This window comes from Oenanthe melanoleuca, chromosome 1A (genome assembly GCF_029582105.1).
Source record: "Oenanthe melanoleuca isolate GR-GAL-2019-014 chromosome 1A, OMel1.0, whole genome shotgun sequence".
Lineage (NCBI taxonomy): Eukaryota > Metazoa > Chordata > Aves > Passeriformes > Muscicapidae > Oenanthe > Oenanthe melanoleuca.
The window spans coordinates 44,623,352-44,650,209 of NC_079334.1; the positions used below are offsets into that span (position 1 = coordinate 44,623,352).

The window sequence follows — 26,858 nt, forward strand, 5'->3', positions numbered from 1 at the left end:
CTGAGACAATGCTGCTACATGCCTCACTGACCACAGTTACATTCAAAACAAGATACTTTTCATCATTTATACCTCAGGCACTGACTCCTGCCTATTGGTATGTTTTTGCTCCATCAATTCTTTTTGCAGGTGCTGTTGGACAGTCAGTGAACAGGAAGAATGGTCAGGCAGGAGGGCAAGGTGCCACTTTCATACAGAAGTTTTTCATGTAGCTATACCCCATTGCGTGAGCAGGCCCTGAAATCATTACTAAGAGGGGTAACTTCAGCTTTGTGCTTCTTTCAGGACATAGCAATTGGCCTGACACTGCATCTGACCTGGGACATCATAACTGATTTCACTCACACTACAGAGCTATTATGCCATCATGAGAACCAGTCTGAACTGCATCATTTTGATGCCAGTCAGCTGTGGTTGAGGATGTTTCTCTGGCATCCCAGAGACACCACCATCTCAAAAATGGTATTTGAATACAAGATTGTCACCTATTACACACACATTGGCTGACATTCAAGCTATTGAGAATTAAGAGCAACTTGTTCCCATTGGTCTTCCTGTATGAGCTTCTGAATTACCATCATCCAGGCAGTGGTAAAATTATATTTATGACTACTGCATAAAATTCAAACAAGATCTTTATTTACATTAGGTTTTCAAGCAGTGGGTGTTGCAACATACATAACAAAATTTCATACTACATTTTTTATAGGTAATCAGGTTGAAAAACTGATCTACAGAAGCAATTTGTCGAAACTGGCTAAGCAGAAAATGTGGCAACTCGGCTTAAGAGTACTCTGTCAATTTTACATAATTTTCTATCGTTCAGAGTATTTCTGATGTCCTGGTTATAAAAACAGAATGCTCATGCAAATTAATTTACAGTGAACTCTCTAGTAAATTTTATGTTCTTCACTTGCTCAGAAGAGCAATGCTCTCCTCACCTTGTCTCACAAAGCAATTACAGGTCCAAATAGGGAGAAAACTCGATCTATCAGGAGATTTTTAACAAAAAAAAAAGCTGGATTTAGCAAGACAAGGAATCAGAACTTTCATTGTATGGCTAACTGAATTAGAATCTCTCATTCTGTAGAAAACAAGTTGTACTGTAAAGACTAATCAAGTTCTTTTATTTCATACTAACATTATGCAGCAACCAAAACAAATGTCTAGGTAAACAGAGACTTTGTGAAATGTTTTGCTGCAAAGCTGACCAGTAATGCACACAAGTGATAAAGTCATCAACTCTGCTTACTGCCAGAAATAAAAAACCAAAGGCTTCAGGAGCAAGTAACACTGATTCATACTGTACTGTGCTCAAGCACTAGTCAACAAAATCTATTAAACTACATGGGTGGAAACAAAAAAATCAGAGCTGCTTTGTTATCTTACTTGTGACAACTTATTTAAATTTCAGGCATTACTTCTTTATATCGGCATAAATATGTAGCCTTCTACAGGTTTTATGATGTGGTTACAGACATAAAAATGTTATGGTAGAAAGCAAGAGCTAGTTCAAGGAATTTCAGACTTTGAAATCAGCAAGATACAAAGCTAAAATTCATATGTTCCTTTTCAAGTTATGAATACTTTCACTAAAACATAAATATTTTAACATATATTATTTTTTCTGACATTCAAAATTGTAAAGTCAATATGGCAGAATTATTGTTAAAAGCACATATTTACAAATATTCTTTTTTTCCATACATAAAGTATTTGGCATAATTATAACAATCTTACTGCATACACAACTGTTTGCTTATTTTTCACATAATGGTACACTCCTTATTAAAATTTACCAATTATGTACAAAAATACTTGAACATTTATTATAGAAAACGTCTATAACTAATGTCAACAGCTTGTAACTGCTGAAGGTTTAATTGAGAGAATATAAAAAAGTGGTCACTTTCTTCCAGTTAAACTATCAACAAATCAAACACAGCTAAGATCAACATGAGCTTCCCAACAAAAGAGGGAGAATATTTTTAACAATATGATTCAAAATGCAGATCGCACATCTGTTCCCAAGCACATTTAAACAGTCAATAAAAGAAAGAGTATACAAAACATACATACAGAAGGTGCTTTTTCTTTTCCTTCCCCTCCACATTCCTATGTCTTGGCATTAGCTTTCCAGAGCTCTTCAGATGCCAGTCACTAAAATACAACCTAGGGCCAAACACCATTCTCAGCAGTAAAGATGATGGTGATGAACTCAAGTTAAAAAGCAAATCAAAAGCCTGGCTCCAATGGCACATACACATACAAGGAACTGTTCAGAATTTTTGCTAGATTTTTACAAAATTATTAATGAACTTTGCAATTCACTTTTGAGATGTATGAATTGTAAACGAACCATTTGTATTTTTAAAAATTGGTTCATTTACTGAACTGCCGTGATACTAGTCAGTACTGACTCTTGTACACAAGTTAAATGAAGAATTTATTTGTACCTGTTTCATACACAGATTGTATTTTAGGGTGAACCTGCAAGAACAGCAGAGCATTCACTAGAAAACTGTTAGCTTTAAAAAAGAAAACCCAAAACTAAAATAACAACAAAAAATACATTAACTGGAAGAATAAAAGTAAATTGCACCTCAAAAAGAAAAAGGATGTGTTTGTACATACACTAATGGCACAAAACCTTATTGGGATTCACCAGAATGGTGCTGTATGCTGAATGAAATACAGGTATTTTTCCATCTTAAAAATAACATAAGCCAAGGGTGTGTTTCAAAAATTCCAAACCACATTCTTACAACAGTCCTCTGCTGCATAACTTGCATTATATCTCAGTTTTGCCACGTACATTTGAAATGACCAACCTGTTCATCAGACAAGAAAAACAACTTTCAGCCTACTTGCAGAAACATCCTAGTCTACAGACTACTTTGTTAGAAAGCGTGCATTTATCTCTAGTAGTAAAGATCCAATCAGTATATTCTGCATTTTGTAAGAAGCATTCAGTTAACTCAGATGGGAGTTGTAGGGTTTTAGATTTTTTAAAGAAAAATAAAGTACAAATAAAAGCATTTATCAGTATTCACCACCATGAAATTAAAAAAAAAAAAAATCCTCTCATTCATGCTTCCTATAATATCTGGCAACCTAAATTAGTAATTTCATTTCAAATGTGCAACATAATATTAATAAGCATTTTGAAATTACTCCAAAGAAAAGGTGGACAAAATATTAAAGTGCCTAACTAAATGAGTCTTACCATTTTTAAAAAATATTATTTCTTAAACAGTAAAGAATGTGTTGCAATTAAATATAAAAGTGGCTTCTCATAGCTGAGAGACTTTGCGGGGCAGAGGCCTGGGCCGGGGAACCTGCTCAGTCCTCCTGCTGCTGTTTTCCAGGTTGTTTGGCCGAGCCAGCTGTGGCTTGGGGGGCAGTGCCGGAGGGTCTGCGGCGGGCGGGATGGAGAGGCTGTGAGGTAGAGGAACGGGGCGCTTCAAAGTCCGCTCGTACACGCTGTAAGGTGGCGGGGTTTTGCTTTCTTTTCTCACAGGCTCCTCAGAAATGCTGTAGCTTGGGACAGTCACTGCTGGCTCGCTGCCTTGGCTTTCAAAGCCTGATGTTTCTGATGTGCTACATCGGCTGAGCGAAGAGATGCCGCTGCTGTAACTCCCTGACAGCGCCGGGGAGTTGGATATGAGCCCCGAGGAATGATACTCCACTGGAGACGGTGTGAATGATTGCACAGACCCCTGCTCAAAAGAAAGGGCAGAAAAATTTACCTGGAATATAGAAGGGAGAGTGTTTCTGTGCTCAGACTGGAAACATACATAGATGCAGTCAGTGCATGTAACTCTGAGCTTTGATAAACAGGCATGGCTGTGTCCCTGTTTAATCAAGACCTGGTAAGAAACTGATAAAAAGCTCATTTCAATAGTGCCTGGGTACACCTTAGATAGTGGTCATGCCAGTAATTCATATAAGTGGAAATAAAACTGTTTTAAAATGTCATCTTACTATCATAATACCCTGGAAACACCTGGAAGCCTTTAGAATGCACCCTTAGTTTTTCCAGCTGGAAGTGGACTGCATTACTGGGCACAGGGCATACCTGGGAGTTTCCTGCCCCCTAACGCCCAAGCCCAGCCACTGCAGGCTCTCATATCCCAAATTCAGTTTCCAAAGCTTTTCCTCACAGCTTTAGTGCATTGCTGTGCAGTGAAAAGTGCATTTACATCATGGCATCATTTCTGAGTGTACCACAAAAACAGTGTTGGAGGGGTAGCACAAAGCAGGTATCAAGATAAGAGCCACTGCTGGGTGCCAGCCCCCTTCTCTGCTGTTCCTGCTCCCAATTTGGGGCAGCAGCAGAATGGCAGGATATGAAAGCAGCACCACCCTTCCTCTCTCCCCCATCTCCCAGGTGTTCCTTAGACATATAAACACAACACACCATGTGTGCCTCAAGGACAAGGGCCATATGGAGGGCACAGGTGGCCAGAGGCTGTACCAGTGGCCTCATAGGTCAGTGAGGGATGGTGAGGGACCAGGAGCTGAGGGCCCAAGCAGCAACAACAGTGCTGATGACAAATAAAAGGCATGGACATTAAAGGCCTACCCAAATCCATTGAGCAGTTCTAGTCCAGTGAAGGAACTTCAACTGAAAACTGTAAGAGGTTAGCCCATACTTTACAAGTTAAAACTTTTTTGCAACATATCTAATTACGACTGGATTCATCTGAGACAATCCTGACTTATTGGCCTAAAGCCTCAGGCTAAAAATGGGATGTAGAAATCAAAACAAAGACAAATTTCTCACTCCCATTCTTGTTAGACTAGTTGATGCTCAGTTGCTCAGCTTGAGGTGAGAGTGTGAGCCATGCAACAAAGGATGGGAGTGGAGGAGGAGGAGAAGGGCAGGGGTGTACAGAGCTGGCTGCACTGACTTTATGCTGTTGAGATAATTTTAGTTATCCATCTAGGACTGGATCCACAGAGCACTGAAATCAATGGAGAGAAAAAACGTCTTCATTTACATCAGTTGGTTTTGTGCTAGGATAATTTTCTCTGGTAGCACACTGTTAGAAGAAAGGCTAAAATCTGAGTCCTGTATATGGCTGTGGAAAAGCAAAGTGAGTTTTATTTCAAGCTCAAAACCTGGTGAAGACATTTCAGACTTTCTCAGAAGACTGTTAAAGTACTTGTTTCATGTTCCATTCCTCTTTATGTGAGGAGACTGCAACTGCACTTCTATTCCCAAAACCATCCAGGGTCAAGGTTTTCAAATAAATTATGCATTTGGCTCCAGTTCCAAGAACACCAGACACTTGGATTAAGTTACCATCTATAAGATTTAGGACCTTTGCTTTTGTCATTCAGAACAACAGCAAATATGTAAAACCTCCACTTGGTTCTGGTAAAACAGTAACAGTCTAGACACCAAAACAGTCTGGAAACTCATGGATGCTCAAAGTGAGATCAAGTAGTTCTCAGAAGTATTTTGGGCCATTCCTCTTCCAAGCAGCAATCCAGACTTTGAAAAATGCTTAGATTGTGTCCAGACCTATAGAAGAATGCTATAACAAGCTTCAAACATCCCTAAGAAGTGTCAGTACTTTGTCCATTCAGGATGACAAGGAAGGGTCACTCATCTTTGGATAAGAGCCTAATGTTTTAAGAGCTTCCTAGTCAGCAATTAGGGCAAAACCTGAGATTGGTGCTCACTTCAGCAGAATGGTAATAGGACAGTGGGGCACTCTGATGGCCAGCAGAGTCGCTTTGTGATCAATTTGGACTACTGTGTAGACACAAGTAGAAATGTTACAGGCTTATAGGAAGGCAAACAGGACAATGGGTGTGTACTTGTAATTAGGGACCTTGAGGGGAAAGAAAATACTTTGGAGTGCTGTTCTCCTCCTCAGGCAATGTGTATCTCTGCAGTGTTAGTTAGGCATTGGGCTGCTGAGGGGTTACTTTGGCAGGGCTGCTTCCCTCTGTCCTTACATCTGAGTGCCTGAAGCACATGCTTCTTTCTATTTACTCTCTTTCCATGTTGTTGACTCTTGTATTTCTCCCTGCAGAATCATCTCTGCTTCAGTGGGGTGGCAGAGGCTATCCTCAAGACCAATGTCTTGCACTCTACCAGCATCAGGGTTTGCCTGGAATAAGCAGGCTGCATGTTTGTGTGCTCCAACGCTGTGGAAAACACAGACTTCCCAAGTTTTTCCAGCATAAAAGCAGGTACCAATATGTGGGTACCAACACAGGCAAATATATGGAAACAGAAATGAAACCTGCTCAGTTTAGCCTGAATCTCAAATCTGGATGTTTAACTGCCAGAGAAGAACCAGTGCTTATTCACAGCCTATGCTTAATGTTTCCTACTGGCAGGTCAAACTACTTGCCACTTCTTACAACCTCCCTGGATCATCCTGCAGAGGAAAATGGGTATTAAAATGATTGAAACAGGGAATACTCTCTAATCTAACAGCTCTGGATGCTGGAAGAATAAGACAAATGGGTTGCACAACAGGTTTTCCTGGCACCTCCCTGTCTTCCATGTTGGAGAGAGAACACTGGTTGTTGTACAGGAATATGATAAGAAAAAGAAAACATAATATAATCCCAAATAATGTACATTAAATATATACCATCTACCCCACAACACACAAGAGCTGTCTCACAAAGGCAATTCATTGCAATAAGACAGTACCTTCATTGGTGATCTTCCAGCAGGAGAAGGGGAAATGGAGGCTATGTGTCTTGCTGGTGATGCTGTAAAGGTAGAAGGATTTCAGTGCACTTGTGGCATGACAATTTTCACTAAGATATCTTTTTAAATGGGTAGGAGATAATTCAATGCATAAACATTATCTCTAGTTCCCTTGGCCAATGGCTGTAAATAGTTTCGGAGATTTTGTTTACTTTGTTCTCTTTGCAGTACAACAAAGTATAAAAAATTTCTGCATCTTCTCTGACAAATTTTATATCACTGTAAATTAATTTATAATCCACCAAATGATAACAAGTTAAAAAAAGAGTCAGCATAACAATGTTTCCCTTTTTGTTCTTAAGAAATATATTATGTATTTGTAAGTCAAGTAAGGAAAATAAAAAATATATAATATATTTATATCAAACATTTACCTCCAAATGTACTAGAAACATGCCTGGACAAACTAAAAGGCATAAGTATAATACACAAAAAGTTTACTCACTCCCTTGAGAACAATTATATTTATAGCATTACTTCAGCAGCCTTTCCTTAAAATGGAAATTAATATTTTGAAAGGCAAAATGGTCAGAATAACAGAATTCACGTACTTTCACAATTGCTGTGCATTTTCTGGCCAGTAAGATTCTTTGTGGTTAATGATCATTTCTGATTGCTAACCTCCAATTATCATAAAATCAAAAGACTACATTTTATCATCCTTCCTCATATTAGCATGAACTGTCTGAAACTGCTCATTCATTAGTGAAGGGGCAGAGTATTGGAAACTACAGAGAACATTAACTAGATGAAAATACCTGCAGAGGCAGTTCTACAGCCTTTCATGTCAGGAATCAAATAATAAGTTAACCTGCCCAAGAAGTTTAACATCAAACAGAGTGCAAAGAGTCTAAGCCCTCAAGTACTGGAGCTTTACCTGAGATGTCCATTAACTCACCAGTCTGTACAGGTCTTGGTGGTACAGGAGGAGATATAAGCTTCCCACTTTCTGATGTGTTTCTGGCTTCCTTCCCACTGTCTAGGCTCCAGCTGCTGGGAGTGGTGTTCACAGCTGGAAGAGATTGAAAAAAATGCCATGGGCATCAACACTTCCAGTTCTCTGACTTGCTTTTTTATCCATGAGGGTAAAAACAGACAGAATGCAAACGCTAACAACTCAATCAGCATGCATGAAAAGCTCTCATGATTACATCTGCACTTGCAAAGCTCTTAAATAGCAGGCATCAATCTCATGGATGCCTGATGAATGCACCTGGCCCTCAGGTCAGTTTGTGACCAGCAGTGGTGGCCCTCAACAACAGCAGCAGCAGCAGCAGCTGAGGTTGCACTTTGGTGCACTGCAAATCCAGCCACAAAGGGAGATAAGCTTGAAGCTTGTTATATAATCAGTTTATCTTTGCACCAGACTGCTATTTAGAGGTTCCCATTAACTCATTTTATACACAGAAGAGACTACAGAAAGGAACTCACCAAATTCCTATCTACCTCCTTCATAAAGATTTCTGTGCTAACATTCTTGTCTTGCCTGCATTGACTACAAATTCGCAACTGAAAGAAGGTGGAAAGAAGGGTACAAAATGTAGGGAGTAAAAAATGGAAGGAATTAAAAATGACAGCAAAAATATCAAATTGAGAAATTATTATGGACTGGCAAAATTTCTGTACACTGTATCTGTGGTCAAGGATCTCTGCTTGCTCATGTAAATTGACTATCACCTTGACATGTTTTCTTTGTCTGTTACCCTGATCAGATTCTATGGCTTTAACTGAATGATCCAGTAAGGTCAGGAACAGTTTCCTTGATGGAAATGGATTATCTCACGTCATCAAGAAGTCACAAATATTGGAAAGAAATCAGACAGAAGAACAGGGTATTTAACATGGGCAGGACAAAAGCTAATTTGAAAAATACAACTTTCATTATACTTCCTAAAAAAAAGAGTTGAAAATAACCACTTAAAAGCTTCCCATTCATCTCCCAAATACACCACCAAAAAAATCCCTCACCTTAAAAGCCTCAAACCTCTTGCCCTGCCATGACAGTTTCCTTCTCGTTTACTTGTTTCAATTGTGAGTAGAGAATCACATGCAAGGACCCTGTGTTTATTTACAAAGATGAAACAAAAAAGCAAAGTATTGTTGCTAACTGATGGCATCAATTATCACTATTGTAGCAACTCTGAGAGCTCTCAGGACTGCAACCCCACTACACACTGGACTTAATACAATAAGTACAGTAAAAATAACACTGGTCTCATACCTGAAACAATATTGTTATAGTATAATTGCACTTTCATTGACCCTGGGATCAATTAACAGAATAATTTATTTTCTAGAGTATCATTTTGCTTTATTATTGCTGAAATATGCAATACAGTATTTCCTTTTATATTGTAAGCTGTCACCCAACAGCATGGCTTTGCCCTCATCCTAAAAATCACCTGGCACCAGACCCAGGTACTTCAAATGCCTGAATCTCCTGACAAGCCAATATTTTCTTTTAAGTCATCCAAGCAGTCAGTTTTTTGGATGGCTAAAGCCTTTGGGAGAGAGTACTTCATTTTACCTATTCTGTGATGTACTTGGCTGCATAGGCCAGTGGAAAAGTTTGGATATTTCCATGTTAAATTATTTCATATGTTTTTCAGCCCTGTGAAAAAAAATTCCAGTGGTGTTTTCATAAAAATGCAAACACAAAATATACCTATAAAACCCAGCTCTTATTAAAGAAAATTTGATACCTGGTCAGTTCTTATTACAGTATATTACTTTCTATAACTTATTTTACTATATTCTTTATTCAGCATACCAGAAAAGTAGCATAATGAAATGATGGAGCATCTTATAGATATGAGGCACATAATGAAATCATGGCAGACAGTTACTATGCCAACAATTGGCAATATTGGATTTCCCCATGCACAAAATTGTAAGAGGCAATATTTTTTCTATGGAAATGCATATATTTCTCATTAACTCTAATTAAAAACAAAATCCCCAAAATGCAAGAAACCACAAACTGGTGTTTTCAATCCAAGTGTAATGAGAAGCACACAGAGTTATATTTGGTAAACAGGATTCACAGGTACCAAACATCAGGACTCTGTCCATCTCTAAATTCTCTGTGTCCCATTCTCCAGAAGTTGGCTTTTTCCCCCATATGTCTCCCTTGAGAAGCAGAAAGGACAGGTCTCACAGAGAGCCTGATGAAGCCTGCTGCTCCATCACCCCCTCCTGCAAACTTCTGACCTTATTTGAGTGCAAAATTCAGTTCTCCCCTTTTCGGCAAAGTGTTTTGACACTTAGGTTTGTTAGCATAATTCATTTAGTCAGTTAGAATGTTTTGACACTTAGAGATGACAGTATGCACTCAAAAGAACTGGCATTCTACAGGAACATGATGGAGTAATTAAATTTTCATTCTTCAAAGATTGGCATGTTATAGCATTTCTGCTTACCTTTGTCAGCGCCGGGCAGATTGGAGTCACTTCGTGGCAAAGCACCATCTCCAATATGATTAAACAGCATTCTCTGCAAATTGAGAACCGCATGATTTACACATAGCCACTGTTGTATTTCACTAGCCCTTAAGAAAACAAATATATTTTTGTTATTATCCCCCCTCACCCCCAGGTCTGCTTAGGAGGTAGAGTGATAAACATCACAAAAGAATATAAACAGTTTAATTAAAATATCTGTAGACAGATAGGGAGTAGACTCATTTTCTAAAAACTGTACACACAGAAATTGGAGGGAAGATTATTATGTATTGAGTTCTGACAGTTTCTAGCACCTTAAAAAACATAATGAAGTTCATTCCTAAAGAGATATCTTAATAGATTACTTAAAAATAGAAGGATAGATTTGTAATAATTTCATTATAGAATCAGGATCTGAAAAAGATAATATTCAGCTTATGGCTGTTACCTAAGAAAAGCATTGTACATTGTTTTCCAACCCTGACTTTTTTGGTAGCAGTCCTCTTACTTCTTTTGTGGATAAAAGCTGACCCGTAAAGCATATTTGTCCTTAATTTTCTTAAAATCCATTTTGTTTACAAATCACAGTAAACGTATTAAAAAAAATTAAAATTCTACCATTTATTTCCTTTAGCAGCATTCAAATAATCTATGGCTCACTAGTTTGTCTTGAAAACATATGTAAACAGCATACAATCCTACAAGTAAGCCAGATGTATTTTCCAGAGGAAATGGGAACAGGTAAACATTATTTTCTTTTCTTGCTTTTTTTTTTTTTTTTTTGAACAGTGAAATCCAAATAAAATCCTATTATTGTGTCTCTTCCCACTGTTCACAGGGCACTGTGCCAAGTTGGTGAGGCACTATGCTGTGGTTCCACAAGATGGCAAACCCAGCTGCAAAGTGATCATCCTTGATCTCAGATGTTGCAGCTTCGTGTTACAAAGTGAGGAACAAATACTTAAACCCAATTCAACTTCACTTTAAACATCTCACAGACAGAACGCTTTTGGTAGACTTTGAGCTACAGTAGGTGTGCTGTATGTCATGGGAGAGTCATTCTGGGTCAGGTAATATTGGTTTTCCTGGAGTGCCCATTAGACTGAGGTGGTAAACCTACGTATGTACCCTGATGTGACAGAAAGTGTGACCATAGCTGCTGCCTGGTTTGGATTGAATGTTCACTGCCTAGTGAGTCTGCAGTGCACTAAGATGTGATGGACAAATATTGAAGTGTCCATTTTCTGTTGCAAAGGTAAAGAGCAACGGCTGAAAAAGCAACGGAAATTGGAGGAGATAAAGACACAAAAGCTGAATGAAATACAGAGAAACAAAGACATACTAAAAAGAATGAGATATAAAACCATATGGAAGAACAAGAGCGATCATAGGATGTTTAATGACATGCAAATAAAAACCCCAAAAATGTGAAATTCAAAAAGCTTCAATAGGAAGAACGATAGCGCAAAAACTGAGGAGGCTTGTTGAGCAGTCAATGACAGCAGGCATTCCTCTTCAGAGGATGGGAAGAGCTGGAGAGACACTGTACAACCATTCAGCCAGAGATCACAAAGCAAGCACAAATGGATGTTGACTAAAAACAGCTGTACATAACCTTGAGCATCAATTTCAGTGAGGAAGTGGATGAAGTACTGCTGTGGTCTTGTTCTGTAAGGTCCATCAAACTTCCTTAAGTAAGGTAGCTATGGCCTGAAAGACTTGAAGTTCAGGAATTTGCCTGAGTATCTCATCTCATCTCTCCCAGTTGAAACACTAATCTGAATACTGCTTTCATCAAGCTGTAACAAAGTAATTCATAAATGAGTGGTCCTTTCAGCATGAAGCTCCAACCAACACTGTTGAAGTGGTGTCAGAATGAGAGAAAGGACCAGGAACAGTTTGAGCAGTTAAATTTAAATGAGAGTTTCAGGTATCTCTAAGATATCTCCTTACAATTGTCCTGAGGAATTCTTTTCCCCTTCTTTATCTGAAGGCAGAGAATCAGGATTTTGTTTCTGATCACAATCCATTTTTACTGCTGAGGGAGCAGCAGAGAAAGAAATTTCACCTTTCCCCAGAAAGATATAACCTCGTTTACAGCTATAAGGGCGAAAAGAAACCGTCAGACCTTCTCATCTTTGAAATGTACTTCACTGTATGAGCAAGTTAATTTTCTACTTACCCTCTCATGGGGCACTGAGGGTAGAGACAGATTGGGAGACTTTCCAGCTGGGCGAGTCTCAGAGAGAGCGGAGACTGGGCCTACGAGCTCCTCAGCCTCCCTTATGCAATCTCGGATAGAGTGGGGGATAGAAGTCACATTCCACTTGGCAAAGCAAGAGTTTGTAGTCTGGGAGCAAAAACGGGATAATTTTTCTTTGCGGCAAACCGTAAAACCGCTCTATTCAAAGAGCATCTCCTGATCTTTCTTGTCTGTTGTTCTGGCTCCACTACCACTGATGAAGCGCCCAGCTGATTTATTATCTGCTCTAAGTTGTTCCCAAGAACTGTCCTTAAGTCTGGCTAAGCCTCAGTATTACTTCTTAAGCCCTCAAGTGATAGCATGAGGGCTTAAACAGAAAAGAGATTAAAAATTAAATCAAGAGCCAATTCAATAACTGAAGAAACAAGGGACAAGAAAAGAACTAATGAGAAACCAATAAATAATTCCTGAAATATAGAATCTTGGAGCTGGTTTTTATCAGCAGTAAAACTTCTGGTAGACATGAGAGTGTTGAAAGGAGAGCCTTTAGTTTAGCCATGCAGTTTTCATCACTGCATGTATGTTTTCATCTTTCTCAGCTTCCAGCAAGAGGTTCATTATGTGATGGCAGGGATTAAAACAGCAGCTGGGTTAAAGACAAGCACTTTAGGAAAATAGGTCCATTAGGAAGAAAAGACAAAATAAGGATTCAGTATTGGCTAGCTTGTTGAATTTCAGAATACTCAAAAAATACACATTTCATACAGACCTGTTTAACAGTATTTTAAGGCAGGAACACAATACATTCTTTTCTCTGGAGTGACAAAATGTCTATCACTCTTTTCTGAAACTACATTGGAAAATAGGAATTGCCACATTGGAATGGGTTATTATCTCACAGTGGCTAGGATTAGCTTTCTCAGAAGAAACAAAGGGGAGCTCAACAAGCACAACTGCCATGATAAGAGTTTTTCATTCTTTGTCTTCCTCCCTAGATTGAACAAATGCTTGTTGTTCCACACAAGCAGACTGTGTCACCTGGTAAGTCTCTGCATCTCTCACTTCAGTAAGTAAACTGAATCAGGATTCAGGTGTAAAGAAACAGACCTACACATAAAGAAATCAAGCAGAAATGTGATCAAGCACTATGTATTCTATTCACATCTCTTACATTTAAAATATTTTAGAGTATTTGCTTATAAAAGCATTTATAACCCCTTGAAAATTTACAACAGTGAACAGACATCGAATCTGCTCGAAGTTCAACGTGTGCCTTTAATGTCCTCTTAGCTATTTGTGCTCTGAGGATTCCCAACAAACTTCTTACCTGAGAAGTGTCCAAAGGAGTAGGGTAGATGGCACTGCAGGGCCTCTCTCTGGGAGACAGGCAAGAGTTTTCTCGGGAATGCTTATGTTTGTCAGACAACAGAGGAGAAGCTAGAATATAAATGTGCCTAGAGATTAAATTCATGCAGAGAAACTCAAAACATTTCAATTCTATGACAAAAAAATCTCTGTCTCTAATAATTCAGAATCCTCAAGTAGTTGGCTAAATATGATGTCTGACCAGTGAGATTATGAAGAAATTAATCTGTGTAACATATCAAGAGTCATTTAATATGGTTTACCACAGCAGATGAGCACTGACCTCTGGCACTGGATGGAGCAGAACTGGTCACGTTAGGAGAAGCAGAATGAGTAGAACTCAAGCTTGAGGTAGATGGACTAGGCTGTGTATAGAAGAGATGTTGTTACCAGATCACATTTACTGGTTTGGGAAACAAAAATTTGTAGCATACTTTTCACTAGAACAAAGAAATTTTAACTTCTTAGAGTAGTTTATCAGTAATTCAAAATAGGAAATCAGTATAAAGAGCATTAATTTAACTACATAAAAATGTAGCAAAGTACTAAATAAATAAAAATGTAATTAATACAGTAAAATAATTACATCAATGTGACAAGTAGACAGAAAAGTCTATACAAGGTCAGATGACTCTGCATTATAGACCATTGCTACTTATCACATTTGTAAAAAATCAATGCTCTAATATAAACAAGAAAAAAACAGTTACATTTAAATAGTTATTTCTAAATGAATGAGTTTAACATCTCATTTAAAGATTTGGTTTTTAAAAGAAACATCAGCAATATTATGAGATTTCTGAATTAAATAATTGAAGCACTAATTTATTAAATAGCCTTGTAAGAAAGATTATGTACAGTTTGAAGAATGACAACAAATTATACCTGCATGTTAAAAACTTCATCTGAGCTTTCTGACTGCCCAGTGATGTTGCTGACTTCAGCAGAAGCTTGGGATGACAGTGAGGACGAAGAATACCGATTGACAGCTGGGTAACTCAAGGGGCTATTATAAGAATAATGAAATATAAAATGGTTAACTCTTGTCAGTCATAATTTCTTATGTGGGAACAGCATATGTTTATTAATCTTCAGCTGGGGGAGGGGAGAGAGAGAAAGAAGGACAGAGAATACATATACCATCTATTCAAGGCTGAACACACTTCAGCCAGACCATACAAGAAGGCATGCATGTAACAGAAGTATTTATGGGTCATCTTCCACAGGTAGCAAAGTATGTATTTAACTTGCCTGCGTCGTGGAATTACCCTGGCAGCATCAGGGCTCATAGAAACAGGTATGGAATTCCGGCACACACGAGGACTTCCATTTGGGAAATGAACAGGGCTAGCTTGTACGCAGGCAGAAAACTCCTGGTGAGGTATTAAGAGAAGATTAATTAAAATTAACATAACATCATTAAGCATTTTGTAAGATACAGATATGTAGATAACTAAATATAAATGTAGTTACATGGCCTTTTGGATCCACTTCATCATGAATAAGAAAAATATTTTACTAACTTTTCACTAATGATAGTAAAATGTGACTATTAGTAAAACATGACTACTTTTCTCTGCATGGCATGGAAGTTTATGTTTCTCCTTAAGTTGTGGTGCTACTAAAAGGCTACAAGTTGTAATGAGGACAGACAACCAAAAGATGTCACTGTTTGTTGCTTGGGAAAATGGACCAACCCTTAATGCAGCTGAACAGTTTTCTGGTCTATCCATGCACCTGCACATGAGTACCTGTATTCCCAAGCTTGACTTCATCACAAAGAACTGATCCACCAGCTTTTTGTGCAACGGCCTCATGTCCTGTGGCACCACCTTCTCGTGCACTGCCAAGCCAAATTCTAGAATCTGGGCCTGCAGAAAGGGGAAAAATGTTTTTGATCCATTTTTCTCTCATCATCAATCAGGATACTGATTTAAAAAAACCAAAAAAACAACAAAATGCATGTTGCCTGAAAAACACCTATCTAAATCTCTGAAAGGCCTGTAACCAAAAAATGCCTAGGATCAAAAGCACACAAGAGGATTTACTGCCTCTTCCCATTCAATTTTCCCAAAGTTTTCACTGATGCAAATTCAACTGTAATATTAAAAAACTATGAACAACACAGTGAAAAATCTGACTTAAATGGCAACTTCACAAAGGAGCAGTTCTAATATTTTTATTATTTTATTATTTTATGCAAATATTTGCATATGAGAATGACAAGACAGGCCTCTCACTCAAACTTTATTTCACACAAAACAGTTTGAAGTGATTAAGGTGATGATGGAATGGATTAGGGAAAAAATATTAACATGGCCCTGCTTGTACAGAAAGTCACTCTCTACTTGGACTCTAACTTCGAAAACACTAAAGACCACAGGGCAACTATTAACCTCTGATTTTATTTTAGTTTTATCTGGGGACACTTTTAGCTAGAACAGCTAAGCAGGCCCTCTTGTCAGTCTTTTCCCCACTTTACCTGCTCAAGCATAAGTTCCCTTAAGCGTGTGATCTTCTCTCCATCTTCTGGATGGTTCAAGATGTATTCTTTGATAAAGAATGCCTAAACAGAATAAAATTACAAAGGAAATTAAGTGAGTAAAAACACTCCATTTTTGTTTGCCTTTTAAAAAAGAATAAGTTTCTAGATAACATTTTCAAATGTTTTCTAAGTTCTTTTGAACTGCAATAATTGATAATACATATTAAATAAATAATTAATTAAGTCATTGGTGGACACTATAAGCAAAAAAACTCAGCCACTAGTAAATGAATAACATTTGGAATATGAAGGTGCTGAATAATTAGAGATAGCTTCTTCCCCATCAGAAGAGAAAAAAAAATACAGGAAAAAATGTAAAGAGGAAAAGAGGGAAGAAGGAAGATTGAATCAAGAAAGCAGCAGATGGTCAAAGTACACTTCTTAAAACTTGGAAGTTGCCTGAAGGGAAGGAAGATATTGGTAAAGACATGGTCACTCTTACCTCGAAACGAAATGCTTCAAGACTGAACTTTGAGCTTCATACAGAGCAGAAGGGAAAAGCAGGTGAAACAGGCAAAAGCATTTACAGAGAACAGGATAGCAAGAAAGGTAGAAGACAAGAGCTGGCAAAATAACAGGTAGACATATAAAGACTGAAAAATGGGCATGCAAAGAGAAGAATTAGAGAGAAATGGAAGAAAAAAAGCCTCACAATTTTTGCTAACAGTTTTGATATTTACAAAACGAATTGCTGAATTGCTATTTTACATAGTGAGAGGCAGAGGGCAGAAGGGAATCGAAACATGAACACTGTCTATGAGATGAAGAATTACAGCCAAGGACAACAATAAGGAGCAAGCAAGATCTTTTGATATGCTTGTGAAGAATGGAAGCTGTGCAGAGACACTGAGCTAGCTCTGACACTGCTAATTCAAAACAGACATAGTTCTGACATGACTCTATTTCTCCAGGGACGCCCTTCATGGTGCTTCACTATGCTAAACAGTTTTGTTGTTGTTTAAAGGCAGTGAAGAAATACAAAAAATGTTCCTGCTTGGCTTCAGTCTCACAATTTCATAACAGTTTTGATGACAGATTCTAATACTATACCAGACTCAATTTCTTGTTGTTTAATTAAGATGCAGTTTTAACCAAATTTAACACTGTTGAGTGAACACTGATTTTCTCAGCCTTTGAGACAACTGGATAGAATGTTATTCAGCTTGACATTTTCAAAGGAAAAACCAGCAGCCTCAGTTATTTCATATGACTATTAGGAGATAGAGAAAAATCAAGTTGGGATGCAAAAAAAACCCCAACCGTTTCTTTCTACTGAAGTTTCAAAATTCCACAGAATTTTGTATAAATACAGCCTCCCAAACATTTAAGGTTCTAAGGTGATTCAGAAATTATAATAAGGAAGAACAACTGTTAGAAACAAATCTAGTGTTAGACATTTTTAAACTGTATTTATTTTTGAAACCCCTTTCCCCCCTCCCACCAAAAAAGCTTTTCTTAAAAACTTGGAAAAGAGATAAAAGAAGGACCTAGAAAATTACGATTCTTCAAGATAATGAACTTCTGGTTGAGCATTTATGTATGTGTGTGTATTATAAAACATAGCTATAAACATAGCTATAAAATCTGCATATGCATATAAAAACTAGAATGTTGGCACAAAAACATGACTCTGGTAGTTGGCCAGAAGTATCTCCTATCCTAGAACAGGCAATGTATTATAATAATTTACTTTAATTAACCAGTTAATTTTTTAAACAAATCACTGAATAATGCAGGGTAATTGTGAATTGAGTCATCACTGGATTAAGTTTATGGTACTATCTGCAGCAAAATGGTTATTTCAATAAACCACATCATTAATGCTATCTAACCCAAAACTGCAATATAGGTATAATTATAACTATTATTCATACAGTACTTTCTGTCCTTAATTCATACAAAGGAGCTGCATCTGTACAGGGAAAGAAATTGGATTTTTAATAAACAGAAAGTAAATTGCTTACCTCTTGGTATCTAGCAACTCCACCATTAACTGCTGCATCAATGACCCCATTTAGACACATTGTGAGAGGGTTAATGTTCTGCATCTGTCGAGTTTGACACTGACTAATCAGTGTTCTTAACTGCTGGTTCTTATTTTCTAAGACTTCAATAGCATTCTCAAGGGGACTCATTTCCACCTGAAACATGAGTGAGAAACATTGCAAACAATGATCTTCAGTTGAAAGGTTGAAATATATTGCAGGTAATTTTTGATTTCTTAATATTATAACAGTATTATTCTGTGTCCTAGAGTAATTTGATGGAGAAAGTACTTCTCAGCTGGGGGAGAGATTTGATTTTATCATGTAATCAATGATCAAAATAAACAACTGTCACTATTTTGTAGATTCATTATCTGACCTTGAGAGATGACCCAGCCCTTGCTGCAAAACATTCATATACTTTCAGCCAGTGGTGGAACTCTTAGAATTCAGGATTGAACTGTCCTTGGTAACTACCAAAAAAGGGCTTGGGGTGAGGGAGCTTCACCAGTTTAAGGGTGCAGAGCAGAGCTGAAGTATTAGTGAGTTCGTTTCCCCATCCAAAGTGAAGCCAACAATGAGACTTTATGGATCAGGAATTTAAATGCAAGCTTTGAGCTAAAATGATGATTAAGTTATAGAAAAAGGCAGCTTTGAGCAGGATGTGCCTCTCATCCCTCAGAGTTTGATAGTTCTTTCACAGGCAGTGTGAGCTGTCAGAAAAACCAAAAGCTGAGCCATGGGAAGAGTACATGCTTGCAGCTGCCATAATTTACCAAAACATACAAGCACAAATCTGAGTCATGACTTCATATATGCCCAGGAAAAATTATTACAGTTTACTTTTGGAAATGGTGACTATAATAGTAAAATGATAGTAAACTGAAGGTCTTCTATTAGTGGTCATATTAACCTAGTAAGGACTCAGCAAGAGCCAGCTAACGAAATTTCTCATGTCACACACAATATTTTGATTTTACTAAACTCCACCTTTGGTTTTCTACAGGAAACTATCAAGATGGTGAACAAACTACATTTTCCTGCTATGATAAAAGAAAAACACAAAAGAGTTTTAGAGAAAATAAATTGTACTATGATATCCTTATATTTAATGGGATTATTCTAAGATTGGCTTTGACAAGAAGGAAAACACTTATAGATGCTATACTCCAGGGCTCAGAAATGGACCAATTATTTAGAGATCTTCATAGGAGGAGCACTCCTCCAAATAGGTCCAGAATCTATTTAAAGATTTTTAAAGTAATAGAACAAGCAAGGAGAGGAAATTGCAGTGTGTCAATAACAGACTTGTACATTAGACCCTATTCCTACAGGTTCTGTTCAGCAACTCATAACATTTATAATAGTACAAGAACTTGGAGAATGTTTACTTTTCAAGGACACTGAAGGATACATTAAGTTATACATATTCTAAGTATTAAATGTTATGCTGAGTTTTAAGGAAATAATTTACTGACATTAAATGTTGTCTTTGTGTGCCCATTATGGTTCTCAACTTCTTTCTCCTCAGTTGTGTAAATGAATCCCAAGGGTGGCTCTCAATAATACTTTTCAAGACAAGAGAAATCAGATAACTCGATATACTTTGTAAATAATTTTGTTGCAGCCACCCTGACACCTTGGTCAAAGAAATTGCATATGTGTAATAAATCTTAAAGCAGTTCATCAAATAACATATGATTAAGGAAGTAAAACAACCCACAATATGTACTGATGTGAGTCTCATACTCACCACTTCACGTTTTTCTACTTCAAACCAACGAGATATTCCAGGTAAACTCTGCACCAAGATCAGTGTGGTTCTCTCTACCCATAGACTCTAAAATAAACAAAAGCAATTTATTTCCTTATTTGACTCTGTATCTTCCTTAATCATTACCAATTTCCTTTATGAACACCTTCACTAAAGTAACAGTATACATTTTAAAAAATCAAAAATTCTTACTGAAATGTCTATCCCATAAGTCAATGGCACTCGCTTTTCTCCTTACTTTCTAGGTCCTAGTACTAAGCAGTAATCTCTGCTGATCCTTCACTCTTAAACTTTATTATATGTTGTCCCCAAGTCTTCAAAAGTCACTCTGAATTGGTATTTTAATATTTCTTTTCTGATCAACCATGTGAGAAGAACAAGAGTTCCAAGATCAGAGAGCATGCTCTCCTTTGAGAAGCCCTGTTCAAGATTCCAGAATGCACAGCTGATAGGATACTCAAATATAATACTCAAATATACTACTAGTAAACTTTGTGCAAGAGGTCTGTAAAATGATGAATCAACACACAGGATAGTGCTTACACAAAATATATTTATAAGCTTTACAGTTAAAACAAAGCCCAAACATACATTAGAAGACAACAGTGACTCAATTTAGCTAATTTATTACTCTTACGGTTCTTTCTTCTAAATTTATAACTAAATTATTATAGCATAACTCTTCTTGTCTGTCTGAATATATTCTGCACCAGGATGTGCTTCTAGTGGGTCAGAATTAAAATTACACAAAAAAAATGAATTTTCACTGTGACATTTTTAGTAGGAGAAACAGAAGGGATTTACCTATTAGTGAAGGAACTATTGCTTTTCCCTGAGACAATCTCTAAGTTCAGAGGTAGTTTTTAGTCTTTAGTCTTTAGATTTTTAGGAACAGGTCATTATGCTGCAGTTCAGTCAAAACTGTCTCTCCCTTGCTCTAGAGAGAGATAACTTTAGGCAATCCTATCCATGCCCCTGACTACCTCCTCAATAATGTTTTCCCATCTGCCTAAGAAACTTTTCTGAGGCTACTATGCTCTCTCCAGTTCTGCCTTCTATATATCACAAATGCAAAAAAACAAATTAATTTTTTCACTCCCAGTCACATATACAGCAAGACCTCTGCATCTCCCATATATTTTTGATAAAATTTTATTGAAAATAAGAAGTGAAATAGTCACACCTGAGATATCGTGTCCTCTAGAGAATTAGCTGTACCATACTCAGCTGAATAATGCAAATGCAGATGATGTTTCAATAAGACAGCTTTTGTTGATGTTATAAACAAATCCATAGGTCCAGTAGGTCAGGAAAGGGCCTGATACTTTACCTTGAATTCATTTTCCTTGTCCTTGGTCCCCTTGTGAAAAGGTCTGTCATATCGGAATCGCCAGATGTGATTTACTTTGTAAAAGCTCTTGATATTATCAGGAATTCCATCTCTCTGCAAGACTTCCTGGTTTTCTGGAATTGGTGTCACTGCATAAATCTGCAAATCTGTGTGCAAAGAGTTAAGGCTATCCCACTTCATTCAAATTAGCAATGGGTTAGCAATTCCTGAAGCATTACAGAAGAAAAAGTCTTTAAAAAGAATGCATCATAAGTGCTTTTATACTATTAATGGTTTGGGAAAGGAACCAGAGAGATTTTTTGTTTGAGATTTCTTTGTACCGTTTTGTTGAAAAGTTTATCTTATTTTTGAAATAGAGCTTCTTACGTGGAATAGTACATAAAAGGATTTAATCAAATATATTCTTACACAATATGTCATGCCATGCTAATATAATGTTGTATTGTAAGAAGCTAAATTACTGTACCTTGAACTGCTACACCATTATAACAGTGGTGATAGTTCTGTGGGCATTTTTAGCTAAAGAAATAATGTCAATAACATGTCAAGGAATTTTTAAATAGAACCACAATTACACAAAGAACTTCCAAACATAATAGAGTGAACTGGGACAAAATGCAGGGAAATTCTCACCTACCATTTATTTCACTGGAGGCACCATGTGATTGACATTGACATAGTACCTACGTTTGTTAAAAGCTTAGAAAATGTAAGTGCAGGGTATGGCTTTGTGATTATGTGGATACACTGTGCTTCTGCCTGAAAGATGGTCTCATCTGGCTGATTAGCATGTTGCATAGCAATGGCATGTGGGAACTCATTCAACATTCTCTGCTGGAAGGCCTCCAGCCTTTCATAGTCGTGTCCTCGGCAAACAAATTCCTTATTCTGAGTGGAATAAGAAAACAAAAAGCAAGAGCAACTCGCATGAAAATAATTGGGATCCAAACACAGCTCTTAAATATAGATTTTCCAGGCAACTTTTGCATCATTTAAAGAAAGGGGGAAAAAAAAGAAACAAAAGGCAAGAAGAAAAATAAGGAATAGAGAAAGAACAGGTTACTTAGAAGAAGGAAATTTTATCATATAAGTTATGTTTTATTCAAAAGCCTGGAAAAATGTAATAATTACGCTTCAAAGTTTAATAAAAATCTTAAGGGAGAAATTGTTCTTAGTGGATCAAAGTATGGAATTAACATTCTATATCAGACTGCATAAAATATGTAACAGAAATGTAACCCAACAAACAGTTAAGACAGTGAAATGGGTGCAAAGTCGATTCCATGAGGAACTAAAAAACTCTGTTCTGATGTTATAAAATTCTGAAGAAAAACACTGCATAAGAAAATTATAAAGGCATTCAACTTGCCTTACCCTGTAATGTTGATCAATTATCAGCCTGGAAAATTAAAATGATTCAGTTTTTACAACACAAAATAAAAGAATGCTCCTGGCATTGAATTCTGAGAGTCAAGACTTTCATGGGAATTTCTACCAAAAAACCCTGTAAGTGTATTATAGCTCAACTACAAATTAAAATGTGAAGGCTTTATTATGAAGTTTAGTCTTTATTCCTTCTACAACAAACACACCCAGATTTACAAACTGCCTTGCCATAAAAAATTTAAATCAAATGTATTAAGTCTGTCCTTGTTGGTGTTGCAAGCATAAATCTGTGCTGTGTATGTTTAACTTGAAAAATTCCTAGGAAGATGCATAAGCAGTGAAAGACCTAAGGTTTGAAAGCACTGCACTGTTGTGCAGCACCTTCTACTACTTTTACTCCGTCAGTTAAATTATATCTGATTAATATTTTCAAATTGGTTTATACAGAAGTTATATTCAGATGAATATCAGGTAATATCAGTAACTATCTTCCCATCAGACTCTTTTTGAGCATTGCTCTTAGAGGGGAGAGTTCCATGTTATATTTACCAGTTAGAAATTGTCATTTTCCCCACCACTAAGGCAAAGACAAATCAGGCTCTTTAGGCCTCCACCACACAGAGGAGGTTCCTTCATCACTTATTTTAATCACCAAAGGATGAGGAGCTTGGATTATGAATAAGATGGATTCTGTCCTCTTCCCAAGGTGTCAGTCAATACAGCTAAACTACTGTAGACTGTGGAAAAGGGGAACAGTCTAAACACCACTAACATTTTCAAGGGCACCTCATTAACTTCAGAACTCCAGACTAAAGATCAAGAGTAATAACTTTATTATTTGTCAGTTTTAATGCATTAATAATCAATGACATTCAGCATGTGGATTTTCTGTCATTAAAAAAAAAGAAAAAAAAAAGGAACTTGATAATGTAACTGTTTAAATGCTAAATTGCTGATTATCCCACCACCAATGGATACTACTTCTAACAGCCTTTCTCTAAGTACTCACCAGCAGAAACAGAACAGGATAAAGGGAACAAACTACCATGAACCAGTGATCTGTTGAATAGTGTAGGTGCATGGTTTCCAACATAAACATGAATATTGTGTTTCTGTGGGACTCTAGAAGCCTAGAATTTGTCTTTTCATTAGTCAGGGCCTTTTCTTAGCCATGAAACACAAGGTAAAGAATTTCTCACAGGATAAGAACTTGCATATGGTATGAACAAATTTTAACACAGTGAAAGTGATTATGAATGACAGTATTACTCCATTCTGTTTATTTTCATTTCACTTACCCTCAGGAAGAATGGGAACTTTTTCCCATAGAAACCAACTCTGAAAAATTCTGGCTCCAAACGCTGTTGATCCATAATTTTATCATACAGAGATGCTTCCATCATCTATGTGAGATTGAGAAGAAATGCAATTAGTCTTTTTTGAATGTGTGTTTTTACCATAAGCTATCACAAAAGGGAGTGTCTTTCACTTCTGGGGTACCAGAATTTCAATTCATCTCTGAGCAACAAATAGGACATGCAGAAGTTTCTGAATACATTAGGTTAAGTAATGAAACCTCTTAAGGATCTCAAAGTTTCCAGGAATTAAAAAAGAAATCCTTTAAAATATGACCTCCCTATATTAAAGGAGTAAAATAGAAAGACAGTTTGAAACATATGACCCAGTAATCTGCTAATCTCCCAAACACATGGCAGTAATGTGGTCAGTTAAATCAGCCAAGTCTAATTTCCATATTCAAGACAGTTGCATCCAAATCATACCAGATTCCAATGATTTAAGCATCAAATATGAGTTCTTTTAAAATGCCACAATAGCAATTAGCATAATTTTTGGCCAATACATCTGTTTTTTATTTCACTTGTAACACTGACTCAAGGGGATCTTAATGCCAAAGTCCCCTTTTTCTGATGATATTTTTGGCACTTTTTAATACTGTGGAAAAAGCCAAACACAGTCTTAGCCCTATTTTAGGTAACACAGACAGCTCTTTAGTATGCATATGATATCAATAGCTGCTTAATTATACTGCTATGAGAAATCCCCACACCTCCATTTTTGGATTAACATCGGTGGCAGAGACACAGTAAAAGAATATTTCAAACACAAAACTCATTCAGTACAATTAATTAAACATGCATAAGCTAATCAGTTTATTCACATGATGATAGTCAGTTTGCTTTTGCTTGAAGAACTCTGCCATTGACATATCAAAATATATATGGAATAAGCAGATAACAGAGTCCTGCCACATAGCTCTGTGTTGAGAATTTTGCATAATGTTGTTAAGCAGCTCTGGATTAAAGTGACTTGACTCAGTCCTAGCAGCAAGCATCCTACACATACAGGAAATTTAAAAGGGGAGCTGCAATGCAAAATTGAATCCATCAGAAGCAGGTAAGAAAAGAAGACTCAATAGTCTTTAAAATACACTATTTGAATGAGTGAGAAACAATGCATAGAGTTCTAAAGTGAAAGAAACAACAAAAAGATTGTACCAAGAAAGATTCATTTTTACTATGTAATAATAAATGGAGTATATTTTAAGCAGCAAATTTAAAAAAATGTAAAGGTGTGCATTGCTTGTGGCTTTGCTTGCAATTACAACTGCAAAGACATGCTGCTGTTACAGTGAAGGACTGCACAGAGCACAGTTCCTGGATAAACTGTAGGAAACTAATGAAATTTTTGATTAATGAATTTATATTATTTTTCTGCATAAGCATGTGCACAAAAAGGATGCTGTACAGGTACAAATTTTGGAAGAACACTAATTTCATAATAAAATAAAGCAACCTGGTCTAGTGGAAGGTGTCTAGCAAGGAGGCTGGAACTAGATCATCTTTAAGGCTTCCAACCCAAATCATTCTATGAAGATAGGATTTTCTAATTTTTCTTCAAAAAGCTCACACTCATTCTCTATAGTCCTTATTGTAGGAAAAACCCCTCAGGGTAAAAAATTAAGATCTGCAAACCAAACCTAAGGACCATTCTGTGGCAAATCTAATTTTCTAAGTAATTTTATAACCCAAATTAAAAAGCTTTTATAAATTAAAAGGATTCATGATTGATGAAAAATATTCAAGTACATTACCCTCATCTTGCTGAGGTTTCTGTAGTCATAGTAGCTCTCATATTGTTCTGCAATTTTCCTGCATAAGATAATGCCATTTTCCCAACACTGCAAGCAAATAAAAGGTGTTCAGTAATTCAAAGCAACAGTTTGACAATTTGTGATTTATTAGTGGTCTGTTCTATTTATTCTAAGTCTTGTTGTTACTGAAAATATTTGAACAAACTGTCCACTAAACATGCTGATAGCTTCTAAGTATATGAAAAACCAATGAATTCTTTGAAGAATTAAAAACATACTTAGAGACTTATTTATTTGTTTTGCACTCTGCACAAAATGTAAGCCATTGCAAGAGTGATGGACAACTCTTTTGATGCTACATTGGATGGATTCAACACAGCATGATTTTTACTTTTTAAAATTGTACTTTTAATACATCTTCCTTAATATTTTTAGGTTGTACAGTACTTCATTGCACCATGTAAGTTAAACTATATAATCTAATCACAGAATTGTTTGAAAAACATGATGACCAACATCCATTTGATCACATTTATTAGGCTTACACGGATTTTATAAAATCTACACAAAACTGTAATGCACTGCTTGTTTGTCAGTAAGACAAATCAGAGCACTATGTGTATATAAAATTTTAGACTACAGGATAATTCTGCTTAATTCAGAAAAAGTATTTGCAGTAATGACAAAATATGATCCCCCAAATGAATTAGTTTTTAGTTTTTAAGAGATACAACATGGCATTGTAAGGTGTTAATAGGGACTTTACTAAGTGAATTTCATTGGCTTTTATAAGGCTCATTTTCACCACCTTTAAAATGGGGAGAAATTATACTACCTTTTATAAAGTGTTTTGACAGCTCCAAACCCAACTGTTACACAAGTGAAAATTATTCTCATATATAAGTGAGGGATTTCTAGGTACAACCACAAGATTAGAAGAAATATACTGCATAGCTAA

General features: G+C 36.6%; 1 protein-coding gene across 3 annotated transcripts in view; it reads right to left on the bottom strand.

The window, feature by feature from the left end:
• Positions 1 to 617: 617 nt before the first annotated feature.
• DOCK4 (dedicator of cytokinesis 4) overlaps positions 618 to 26,858 on the bottom strand; it is a 212,068-nt gene continuing 185,827 nt past the window's right edge. For 2 of the 3 annotated variants that reach the window (XM_056513938.1, XM_056513928.1), the window contains 17 exons: positions 25,901 to 25,987; positions 24,087 to 24,191; positions 22,149 to 22,290; positions 21,382 to 21,548; positions 20,031 to 20,117; positions 18,257 to 18,433; positions 16,230 to 16,313; positions 15,499 to 15,618; positions 14,999 to 15,120; positions 14,633 to 14,753; positions 14,031 to 14,112; positions 13,710 to 13,819; positions 12,362 to 12,529; positions 10,159 to 10,231; positions 7,638 to 7,751; positions 6,680 to 6,741; positions 618 to 3,719 (listed from right to left, as the gene is read on the bottom strand). In XM_056513938.1, the coding sequence (XP_056369913.1) occupies positions 3,294 to 3,719; positions 6,680 to 6,741; positions 7,638 to 7,751; positions 10,159 to 10,231; positions 12,362 to 12,529; positions 13,710 to 13,819; positions 14,031 to 14,112; positions 14,633 to 14,753; positions 14,999 to 15,120; positions 15,499 to 15,618; positions 16,230 to 16,313; positions 18,257 to 18,433; positions 20,031 to 20,117; positions 21,382 to 21,548; positions 22,149 to 22,290; positions 24,087 to 24,191; positions 25,901 to 25,987 (2,247 nt within the window). In that variant the 3' untranslated portion in view covers positions 618 to 3,293. The remainder of the gene's footprint in view (positions 3,720 to 6,679; positions 6,742 to 7,637; positions 7,752 to 10,158; positions 10,232 to 12,361; positions 12,530 to 13,709; positions 13,820 to 14,030; positions 14,113 to 14,632; positions 14,754 to 14,998; positions 15,121 to 15,498; positions 15,619 to 16,229; positions 16,314 to 18,256; positions 18,434 to 20,030; positions 20,118 to 21,381; positions 21,549 to 22,148; positions 22,291 to 24,086; positions 24,192 to 25,900; positions 25,988 to 26,858) is intronic. The other variant, XM_056513947.1, reaches the window with a different exon arrangement.